Consider the following 12,349-nt stretch of genomic DNA (forward strand, 5'->3'; position numbering starts at 1 on the left):
GACTGGTGTGCTGGAATGGAGGTTGTGGTGGTCAGGCTTTGCACTCGTCCAGGGTTTGGCAACCTGCGGCTCTTTCAGGACTGCAGTGCGGGTCTTGAAACTTGAAAAAAAAATAGCTCGTTATTTTGATTGCCGACCCCTGACCATAGAAGCACCAGTTCACCGTGGAAGCACCAGTTTACCGTGGAAGTCCAGTTCACCGTGGAAGCACCAGTTCACCGTGGAAGTCCAGTTTACCGTGAAGTCCAGTTCACTGTGGAAGTCTAGTTTACCGTGGAAGTCCAGTTCACCGTGGAAGCACCAGTTCACCGTGGAAGTCCAGTTCACCTTGGAAGTCCAGTTCACCGTGGAAGTCCAGTTCACCGTGGAAGTCCAGTTCACCGTGGAAGTCCAGTTTACCGTGGCAGTCCAGTTTACCGTGGAAGTCCAATTCACCGTGGAAGTCTAGTTTACCGTGGAGGTCCAATTCACCGTGGAAGTCCAGTTTACCGTGGAAGTCTAGTTCACCTTGGAAGTCCAGTTTACCGTGGAAGTGCACCACAGTGCAATGCGGCTTTTGAAATGGCTTGCTGCTTTAGTCACCGACCCCTGCACTAGTCGGTGTGCAAGGAGACACGAGCATGTACGTTGGACTTCTTTCACACTCTACGTAGCCAACCGTGCTAAGCGGAGGTGTGGGGGAAGGACAACCAATCGCCTCGACGGCGGCTGAGAGGATGGGACGATAGCGACCTTGGCGTTTTCATTCACGTGCGCCCGGGAAGTGAACGGTGGATCGAGGGCGCACACTTAAGATTCCCGACTGCCTGTGAGCGGCGTACGTAGGATGAAGGGCCACGTATAGCGGGCGAAGGAAGGTCCGTCTCGCGATCGAAAAATTTAATGTTTCCGTCCCATCAGCCTCGCAGGCTTCTGAAGCGGAGCGCGAACGCCAAGTACGACTCGTGTTTAATTTTGTTCGCAACTCACGGCGATGGCATGTTCGCAGTGGGACGCGGAGAAAAGCGGGGTCTCTCTCCCGTGCGGCGCAAGGAGTCTACGATCCGGCGATGGCGCGGGACGGAAACGTAACGCCGCCCCGTCGTTTATCGGAAGAGCCACCCATCGCGTACGCCGGGGCAGCATCTCAAGAAGAGCGCTTCACACGCGGTACGCGACTTGCGTCGGGAGCGTGCTCCAGACGAGCCGTCGTTGGCCATCGGCGCAATGCAACGATCTCCTTCACCGAGCTGCAGCTTCCGTCCCTCCCGTCAAAGCAACGCGACTTTACCGAAAGAGCTAAGAATATCAACCCGCACCTCTTCTCCTCCGAGCCCATCCTGCGACTGCTACTCACTGCCCCCATCACTTCCCGTACCACTACCACCTCTTTAACATCTCCCGCCAATTCTGCCACCATAACTACACCACCACCACCACTTTTAACAATTGCTGTAAAGCGCCTTCGAATAAGGCGCTTTATACATCTATACAAGTTAATTCAACACTTTCTATCAATTATATCACAACCAACTATCCTTTTAGCCTATGTATACAAAGCATCAGGCACTCGTGTACAACTATGCTGGACGAGAGCCTCCGATATGCATTGAAAACTCCAAAAACTTTATTTTACCAAGTTCGGCCCACTGAGCTATGTAGCTCTTTTTCAGAAGCGACTTGGCCAGAAATGAAAGTTCAACGAAGTGGCTCATCACTTCGTTGAGGATCTGGAGAAAATCTTACGCGACCACGGGGAGAGACACGCGCAAAATCCAAATTTACGGCAGGCGTCAGGGTTGGGATGGATCCCACGACCTCCTGCGGACCTGGCGAGGTAGTCAACATCCCACCACCGTGGCGCCTGCCATCTCGAAATTTACGTTACACGCACACGTCCCTGGACGACCAGCTGTTGGCCCACGGGGACGCGAGGGCCTCGCCGGAACTGCAGTTCATGCCATTGGCTTAAGGTGGCCACTGGTGGGAAATTCGTGCCGAAGACTCCCTTCTCGGTTGGGCCCTCGTGGGCCACCCCCTCCCCGTTCACCACGCGGACACTGGCATGCAGGAATCCATTTATTTTGCGTTTTAACAAAAATAACAAAAAAAGTTCAGTATTTTGTCGTAAATAAAACGTAATTACGGCCACACAAGACTCCAGGCGCTGCCGCGTTAAATCTCGAACGGTGGGCGTCCGGGCTGCAGTGATGTCCCCTGGGCGGAGACTTCCCAAGCGCGACCACAGCGGGCGAGGCACGCGAGCGGAGCGGTCAGCGTGGGATGTGGCGGGAGGGTTGGCGTGGGTGGACAGGGCTCATTTGATGCGACCCACCGGAATGAGCTGGCTTGGAATCACGGGCGGCGGCGTCTCCGTGCAGGAGACCGCAGTCGGTCGAGCCTCCCGCGTTGCACAGATGTCAAATCAACCGTGGGCCGTGGGGATTGTTCATCGTCACGCTGAGCGTCCCCCCCCCCCCCATCACACACGGATAGTGTGCGGGTTGAGTTACGAGCTCTTCGGCTGACGCTGGCCTTGTGCGATACGCGTGGCGCAAAAACCAAATGTACTAAATTGTAATGTTTTTTTTGGTATATTTACCAATTACGATGCCTCAGGCCACACCTTTGCATTGTAGAGGAACGTGGGCGTCTGCGACGTTGTTACAGAGCCTTGGTGTTTCCCGACGGACGGACGGACGGGACGCAAAACACCGGCTCGTCACAAGGGCTCTGTCCATGGGCCAGAGTGGAAATTCGGTACTCGGTTCGAGGTGGCAAATATTGAGCCAACACCGGTTTGCGTGAACGGCTACGAATGAATGGGCGGAGTGGATTGTGCGACAGGATAATGAAAGAAATGCAGTGGCGTAATTCACTTTCACACGACGACGATTGCAGTCGTGAGGACCGGGCCCCCCATTCGGTCCATCGAGTGCCTTTGGTTGCGGGGAAGCAGATCCGTTCTCAAACTACATCTATCCGAAAACGTTGGTACAACCTCAAGGTTAGCCATCTCGGGTGGCAGCACACCACCAAGTGAAATATTGGGTCCGCGCCCATGTGCCGACCAGTGGAAGAGAAGGTAAAGCAGTAATACTGGGGCGTCCAACCTCTGAATAATTTCCCCTTGGAACACGGTTTTGGTTTTGGTGCTGTGGGGGTGAACCCTCGAATCAGTGGGTAGGGGGGGGGGGTGGGGGAAATTTCTGTAAGTTGGCAGCAGTCGCTTAAAACAAGAATTCCTAACGCCACCACATTTAGATCTTCAAACGCTTTTTTCCCCCCGCCGATGTTTAGAGAGTATTTGGGCTGCTGTGAATTTCCACGCGGTAAGCCACTTCTTTGAGCTATCACGTGTGGCCAGGTCGCTTCTGAAAAACAGCTACATAGCTCAGTGGGCCTTACCTGGTAAAATAACATTTTGATTTTAATCCGGCTTAGTTAAATCCACGTTTAGCACCTGAAATGCTTTATTCTGTCATGCGTCACTTATTTGGTACCATGCACACGAGTGTCCATTAGACCCCGCCATAGGAACGTGGAATTTCCACCGCGGGGCTCACTGGCACCAATTACGATGGGCACTGGGTTTGATCTCGTTTGAGCACAGAGGGGCTCTGCGACAAGATTTCGCCCGAACGCCGAGTGAAGGGTCGGAGAACGGGGAACTGCTTGGCAGAGCCTGCGATGCTGTTGGTCGGAAGCTGGCAGAAAGCCCACCCAGTTGGTGAACCCTGGGCACCGCCTGAGCGTGTGGGAGAATTAATGCGACTCGATGCGACATGACGCAGGGAATCGTTTCGGGTACCTGGCGTGTTTGTGCACCGTCGCACCGCAGATTTCCCAGGGGATGTGATGCCCGAAGCGGTAACGCATCTCATCAGGGGGAGGGGGCAGGATAAATGTGCAATCATTTGTGCTCCGTTATGCAATTGGTGACTTGTCCAACTTATCCTTAACTTAACCCCAGCCCTAACAACCATAAATCTTACCGCAATCCTAACACTTAGCCAAAAAAAACTCTTTAAGGCTCATTACCCTTAACGTAATCTCTGGCAAGTCGCCTCAGTAAAACTAAAACCACACTCCCCCCCCCGCCCTCAGCCACATCAATATTCGTGAACATTGCTCTAACATGGCCCTAGCTCCACACTCGCTACAGCCATAGCCCAGGGCCGTCCATAGGGGGTGTGGGCCCCCCCCCCTCCCCGACGCCTTCAAACTAAACCAGAAGTATTACATCCGACAGCGTCACGTTGCAGCGCAAGGTACCCCAAATTGCGAGGCCCGGGGGAGGTCGTCCCGATTCGCCGTACCCCAGGGACGGCTCCGGCCATAGCCCCAATCCTGATGGAAATCCCATTACCAAAGCCATCGAAAACCGAATCTGCTAACCATCGCCCACAATTATGAACTTGGCCACATTGTAACCTTGGTGGTTGACCATGGGTGGGTGGCCAAAAGGGGGTGGGGCATTTGGTAACACGGGGCCAAGAGTGTTCGCCTTGTCCCTGAGGGGGGGGGGGGGATGACTACATCTTCAACTCACGCCATGCAATACAAACGCGGGCAACTCGCACGTGACGCCGGGGGGGAACCACGCCACACGAAGCCTAGTTGCGACGAGTTAATGGCCATGTACGCGAAGCTCCGGGAAAAAAAACGGCTTGTTCACGCGTCGGAAGGGCCGCGAGGCTACAGGGCCCCGCGGGAGATTCGTGACCGCTACGCTCGGGACAACGCGAAGTTCCCGAGGGCACCGCGGGAACTGGAGGTTTGTTCATCCATCAGCGCCACCACCACCACCACCGCCGCCACCTGGGCAGCTTTCGGCTTCACAGCTCTCAACTCTGCACGTTGCAGTGGCAGCGAAGCGCGCAGGCAATTTGCAAACCGGTTTCATCGCAATTGGGGATCGTCGGTACAGCTGCAATACCTCGCGATAACAATAAAAAAAAAACTTGTAACGCGTTGCGCAGTTGTTCGCTCGCTCTCGACGAGTGAGAGACGGAATGACTTCGGAGGCGTGAGGAGGGATCGCAGGCAAGCGGAAAAGCCAAGGGAGCCTACAAGGTAAAAAATAAAACGACAAAAATCACGACGTTTCGGCCACAACACAAGTGGCCTTCTTCAGGTGAAGGAATAGAACTGTCGGGACGACAGCGCTTCAATGACCGCTGCTTAAGATTCGCAGAGGCTTTTTAAGCTCGGTGGGAGGAGCAGGGCGCCCTTGACAAAGGAGTTTATCTTCTTTGGTTCTTTCGGTAAAGTCACGTAGAATGAGAATAAAATAATAAATTGATAAAATAAAATAATAATATTCTCACAAGTGAGAATATTATTCTCACAAGTGAGAATATTATTGTTATTTTATTTTATCAATCTATTATTTTATTCTCATTCTACGTGACTTTACCGAAAGAACCAAAGAAGATGAATCCTTGCAGTCATGAAAGCTTTAAATCGAAAGGAGTTTACATATCAAAAATAGCTGTGTTAAAGTGTTGAAACAGCAGGGTGTTAAAGTCAGAAAATTAGCTGGAGGATCAGCATGTTTTTGTGTAGAGGGTGTGGAGGATGGGTCACTGTGTGTGCAATAGAAACGGAAAAAAAAATAAAGATCGGCAAGAATGTGCTGTCAGGGGAGAGTAGAAAAAATGGTTTAATAGAAAGTTCGGAAGGAATATGCTTGGTATACCATTACTTGAAATTGCTGTTAGAAATTAGTTGACGTTTTGTATGATTTAAAACGTCTTTCGAATTCATCTGCTGTGACTGATCATTGTTACAACGCTACGGGTGATCATGAGATTGTCTTCTCCGATACCAAGGTTCTCTGTAAACCTACAGGTTATCACCAGAGATTTGTCCACGAAGCCATTCAGATATACAAACACAGACATAACTTCAACCGAGAGGATGGTTTCAAATTAAGCAACCATTGGAAAGACGTTTTAAATCATACCAAACGTCAACTAATTTCTAACAGCAATTTCAAGTAATGGTATACCAAGCATATTATTTCCGAACTTTCTATTAAACCATTTTTTCTACTCTCCCCTGACAGCACATTCTTGCCAATCTTCAATTTTTTCCGTTTCTATTGCACACACACAGTGACCCATCCTCCGCACCCCCTACACAACAAAAACATGCTGATCCCCCAGCTAATTTTCTGACTTTAACACCCTGCTGTTTCAGCACTTTATCACAGCTATTTCTGATATGTAAACTCCTTTGTCAAGGCGCCCTGCTCCTCCCACCGAGGTTAAAAAGACGCTGCGAATCTTAGCAGCGGTCATTGAAGCGCTGTCGTTCCGACAGTTCAGTTCCTTCACCTGAAGAAGGCCACTTGTGTTGTGGCCGAAACGTCGTGATTTTTGTTGTTTTATTTTTTACCTACGTGACTTTACCGAATAGAACCAAAGAGTATATGGATCCTTGCAGTCACGAAAGCTTCAAATCTAGAAGAGCCTACAAGCTCGGCATCGCATGCACAAAAAGCATGGGGTGGGCATTCATCCCGATCGGCAGCGGTGGAAATTCCACAAATCTATCGCGGGGGGCCAGTCTGTCCATCGGGTGACGACTGGCGACTTCCCACAAAGCGGTACCCGATTTATAAACCGCGACAGGGAATCGAACTTGGAACTTTCATATTGGACGGCAAGTGCCGTCGAAGCATCACCAAGACAAACATTCCTGCAAACGTAGGGCTGCGTGGGCGGTGCACGCCTCTTAGAGGTGGTGGACGCTCCAAACACGTAGCGGGGTACGAGATGCCGGATTCGATGGCAGTGTGCTGCGGCGAGCGGGCTAGTGGGTGAGCGGGTAAGTGGGCTAGCGGGCGATAGTGGGCGAGTGGCCAAACACTCCCAAGCAGGATGACTCCCGAGTAATCGAGGTGCAGCAAGCGGCAAGCAGCAGTAAGGCTTCACTGGCTAAACAAAGGACGCGACTCTCACGAGCACGTATCAACAAGAATTGGCACAGCCTAAACGTCGGCAGCATTTCTCGTCCTCCTCGCGCGCCCACTGACGTTGCGCGTTGGTCCCGGCGTCCCGAGTGTTTACCGCTCCAGCAACAACAACGCCACTGCCGCGGCCGGGCGGTCGGTGGCGCGGGGAGACCGCCGGCTGAGCGGCCGTTTGTGCGCGTGCAGCCGTCGCTTACTTCGAGGGGCTACACTGCCTCGCTCGCTCGCGATAGTGTGGTTATTGCACGAGCGATTGACACGAGACCCCACCCCACCCCGCCCCGCCCGGCTAAGGCGTGGAGACGCCGCGCCGTTGAGCGGACGCTGCTGCCCCCCCGCGGCACGACCGGAGCCGCTTTTTGCCGAAAATACAAAAATGGGTAAAAGGACCCCGGAGTTCGTAAAAAAAAAAAAACAATGGCTGCCTCGAAGCCACTTGTAAACTCAAGCCCTCCCCCGCAAACCTCACTGCCGAAATAATTACGAAAAAAAAAACAGTCCCCGTCAGCGCCGGCGGCGTCTCGCGGTAATTAAATAAACACAAATCGTTCCTTCAGCCGCAGGCGCCCACAACCCCGTCCGTCCCAGCGAGTCGCAGTGCAGTCTCCGCCTGCACCATGCTCGTCTGATACTTCACGTCTCCCGTCTTCCGTTCCTCTCTGCGTCCCATCTCCCCGTCCCTTTCTGCGTCCAGTCTATGTCCCGTCGATCCGTCCCGTCTCTCGTCCCGTCTCCCCCTTCTGTTCCCCCGTCCCCCGTCCCGTCCGGTGCCTCCAGTCCCGTTCCCACATCCAGCGGAATCTTCTCACAACGTCTGCCGCTCGCAGTTTTAATGAGCCGATCCGCGCACGCGCCCCCGCACACCCGTCACGGCACCGCAAACGAATTTTCCGAGCACCGCGCGCGTGCGAGTGTCGGGGTCCCGAGGAAGGTGCCAACGGGTGCAGGTGCGCTGTCGGCGTGCGCAACCGCTCCCCGCGTGTCCGTCACAGCTGAGGTAGTTTCTCCACGGGGGTGTCGAACTTGAAGTCCTGCGGAAAGAGCTGCGACGCCTTGGGGTAGATGAGCCGGTACGACTGGCGGATCGTCACGTCTGCCACGCCGGCGATGTCGCCGATCTCTACACGCGGGCACGCACGCACGCACGCACGCACCCATCCTCCGCTTAGCCTTCCGTTTGACACCAAGCGACGACGTCGACGCGGCGAATGTGCCGGGCTAGGTGCACTTAAGGGGTCCGTTGGTCACGGGATAGACCAGGGTGTTCCGGGTTAAGTGACCGAGGATGGCTGGCTAGTGCACACTGCCTGTTGCTCGCACACCCAGTGCCGCATCGCCAACGTATTTCGGAACACCGCATTCGTGATTAAACGTGTGTTCGCACACACACACACACGAACCATGAACACGCACACACAAACACACACTGAACAAACATTTATGCACACGCACACTTGTGTTGAGGCAGAGCGCGGACACAAAGACAAAGATCCCCCGCGTATGAGCCTGTAACAGACTGTAGGGGCAAGTGCTGTTAGCGAGCACCTATGAAGGCCGGAACGGTACACGAGGGGGTGGGTGGCCAGCACAACGCCCGACCGCCTTTGTCTCCCTAGTGGCGATGTTTACACACCGCACCAGGTACTCATTTGAGGCTGAGTCGACCTAGGGGAGGCCCGGGACCGGTTCAGATAATCGTCACTGGTGTTGGCCGTGAGCGGGAATCGAACCCGGGTCGCCAGGTTCATAGCGCAGCGTAGCGCTAACCGCTACACTATCACACACACACGCACACACACACGCACACACACGCACGTGCCAAGGTCCCCGGACTGTGTCGAGCGGCGCCTCGCAAACGCGAGTCCTCACTCTCCGCCGCGGCACGCATTTCGCCGTTTAGCAATCATCAGAACCGCGTGCGAAGCGCGATTGGTTTTGGCTAAATGTGCCGCGCACAATACGGTCGACGGTAACACACACGCACACAACAATGACAAAGATCCCCCCCCCCCGTATAGCTTAACAAACTGTTGGGGCAAGTGCTGTGAGGACCTACAGTGAGGGAAAAAAAGTATTTGATCCCCTGCTGATTTTGTGTACGTTTGCCCACTGACAAATAAATGATCAGTCTAGAATTTTAATGCTAGGTTTATTTGAACAGTGAGAGACAAGAGTAACAACAAAAAAATCCAGAAAAACGCATGTCAAAAATGTTATAAATTGATTTGCATTTTAATGAGGGAAATAAGTATTTGACCCCCTCTCAATCAGAAAGATTTCTGGCTCCCAGGTGTCTTTTATACAGGTAACGAGCTGAGATTAGGAGCACACTCTTAAAGGGAGTGCTCCTAATCTCAGCTCGTTACCTGTATAAAAGACACCTGTCCGCAGAAGCAATCAATCAGATTCCAAACTCTCCACCATGGGCCAAGACCACAGAGCTCTCCAAGGGTGTCAGGGACAAGATCGTAGGCCTACACAAGGCTGCAATGGGCCACAAGACCATTGCCAAGCAGCTTCTTGGTGAGAAGGTGCGAGTGCGCCCATAGCCCCCCCCCCACCGCCCTCCCTCCCTGGGCGCTCCGCTTGCTCGCCCCCCGCGTGACGATGCGTCGCGAGACACTCCCGGCTTCACCGCTTCCTCCCACCCCCCACCAACCACGTGACGGACGTCGCCTAAAATAGCCGCACCCCCCTCGCTGATTAACAATCGCCTCTCTCCCAAGGTGAAACGGAGCCGCCGGCGCAAAACCGATGGACCGTGCCGGCGACGCGGGGCAGCCGCAACCCGCGTCGCTGGCGGTGCCACCGGCGGCGTCGCCGGCGGTGCCACCGGCGGCGGCGGCGGCGGCGGCGGTGCCGTCCGTGCGGTGGTACGGGGGACGAGCGCCTCCGGGGCAACGGCTGCCTGCGGGCTCCGTCTCGGGATCCATGCGAGGAGAAGGCGAGCAAGTTTCAGTCGGGGCAGCATTGCCGCAACATCGGCAAAGGCGAGTCAATAAATTACCAAATCGGGTTCACGCTCGCAGTTTTAGCTTCATGCCCGAATTGTCTTTTACTATTTAAAGATTACCGATTGGGCCCGTGACCGGTCGCGTCAGGAGGCAAAGCGAGCAATCCCATCTCTCGCAGAGCAGTGCAGCCTTCTATGTTCGAGAAAGGCCAGTGGCAGTGGATATCACAGAGGCACCCACCAAGAAAGATAAATGTATGTATGTAGCCAACCGTGCTAATCCGAGGCGTGGGGGAGGGAAGGACAACCAACTAAACACGAAGAGCAGTTCGGAGGAAACAAGTTTTCAATTCAGATTTTAAAAATGCACAGCTCCAGCGGCTCCCTAATATCGGAAGAGAGCGTTCCAGACAGCCGCAGAAGCGCGTCTGAAAGCGCACGATGCGGCGACCGTCTTCGCTCCAAGGTTAGCCCCAACATAAAGTGACCTCTGGCCCACTGCGTAAGGGGCGGCAGTTCCCCCCGCCTCGTGCTCTGCCACCGTGAGCGAAATGCGTGCCCGCGGCTGGAAATTCAGCCAGATTGAGTGCACGACGAAAATTTTACGGGCTACAGGCTAACATTTTACGAGCTACAGACTAACATTTTACGGGCTACAGACTAACATTTTACGAGCTACGGTCGTGCCCGCAGTCACCGGTGACAAAACCGAGGCCATCAACTCGGAACCCAGATTAAATCACAGCATCATGTCAGTGGCTCCGGCTCACCGCCCTGTCTGAACTCTGTGCCACCACCCTCCCCCCCCATGCTAATCGTCTTGACGAACGTTGGGGCCATCGCTGGCGCCCCTCTGGACTGACAGGGCGGTGGGGGTGAGGGCAATGCCCACGCATCTCTCGGGAAGCCACCCCCCCTCCCCCCCCGCAACCTCACCATGCAACCTCTCAGACGGACTCAACGCATTAGTTAAAAATGCCGTGGCTACTTACAGGAAATGTGTACGGTGAGTGACGTTTCAGGCAATGGCCCTTCTTAAGAGCACGTAAGCGCAGCGTTGTTGACGAGCGTGTCGCATTTTGACATTGCTTATATTCCACGCACTGCTGCCCGCTTGGCAAGCAGCATCACCAAGTAATTAATCGATGCCCTCAAATCGTTACGATTCAGGGCTGCCCTTAAATTTAAGAATCGACATCCATCCATTCTCAAATGTTGCCGCGTGGATCCTCTCGGACGTGTTGACGAAGCAGCACCAAGGTGGCGAGATGTTTAATACCTCGCATTGCATGCAAGAGGTCGCGGGTTCAATTGCAATCCCAACACCTGCTGTATATTTGGAGTTTGCGTGTCTCTCTCCCCGCGGTAGCATGGATTTTTCTCCGGCTCCTCCGCTTTTTACCTCCACATTTAGAATCGCCATGCGTTCATGGAGTATTTGGCTGCTATACATTTCCATGAGGCAAACTACTTCGTTGAGCTATCAATTGTGGCCAGATCACTTCTGAAAAAGAGCTATATTTACCTTATCTGGTAAAATAAAAAAACTGTTTATACACTCATATACATGAAAGCGAAGCTCGCACGAACGCTGTCCGACGCACCCATTGGAAGCCCAAGAGTCGGTTTTCACCGGTGAATTGGCATGTGGCTACACGACGCCTCTCGGCTCTGGGGTAACGGTTGCCGGGCACCCCGCCGCCCCCTAACGCCATCCTTCAGAGACACCGGAAGCTGTCAGGCGCCGTCTTGTCCCAGCGGAGCTGCCTTCGCTACCGCCACAGATTGACTAACACAGTGGGTGAGCGACTACCACAGTGGGTGAATGACTACTATAGAGGGTGAGTGGCTATTACAGTGGGTGAGTGACTACCACAGTGGGTGAGTGACTACTACAGAGGTGAGTGGCTATTACAGTGGGTGAGTGACTACTACAGTGGGTGAGTGACTACTATAGAGGGTGAGTGGCTATTACAGTGGGTGAGTGGCTATTACAGTGGGTGAGTGACTACTACAGTGGGTGAGTGACTACTACAGTGGGTGAGTGACTACCACAGTGGGTTAATGACTACCACAGTGGGTGAGTGACTACCACAGTGGGTGAGTGACTACCACAGTGGGTGAGTGACTACCACAGTGGGTGAGTGACTACCACAGTGGGTGAGTGACTACTACAGAGGTGAATGACTACCACAGCGGGTGAGTGACTACTACAGTGGGTGAACGACTACCATAGTGGGTGAGTGACTACCACAGTGGGTGAGTGACTACCACAGTGGGTTAATGATTACTACAGTGGGTGAGTGACTAACACAGTGGGTGAGTGACTACCACAGTGGGTGAGTGACTACCACAGTGGGTGAATGACTACTACAGTGGGTGAGTGACTACCACAGTGGGTTAATGACTACCACAGTGGGTGAGTGACTAACACAGTG

General features: G+C 53.7%; 1 protein-coding gene across 2 annotated transcripts in view; it reads right to left on the reverse strand.

The window, feature by feature from the left end:
* Positions 1–2,045: 2,045 nt before the first annotated feature.
* Positions 2,046–12,349, reverse strand: part of GTF2B (general transcription factor IIB) — a 36,361-nt gene continuing 26,057 nt past the window's right edge. For both annotated transcript variants that reach the window (XM_032946754.2, XM_076061127.1), the window contains one exon: positions 2,046–8,078. In XM_032946754.2, the coding sequence (XP_032802645.1) occupies positions 7,945–8,078 (134 nt within the window). In that variant the 3' untranslated portion in view covers positions 2,046–7,944. The remainder of the gene's footprint in view (positions 8,079–12,349) is intronic.

Source organism: Petromyzon marinus, chromosome 5 (genome assembly GCF_048934315.1).
Source record: "Petromyzon marinus isolate PM22_M1 ecotype Great Lakes invasive population chromosome 5, UKy_Petmar_22M1.pri1.0, whole genome shotgun sequence".
Classification (NCBI taxonomy): domain Eukaryota; kingdom Metazoa; phylum Chordata; class Hyperoartia; order Petromyzontiformes; family Petromyzontidae; genus Petromyzon; species Petromyzon marinus.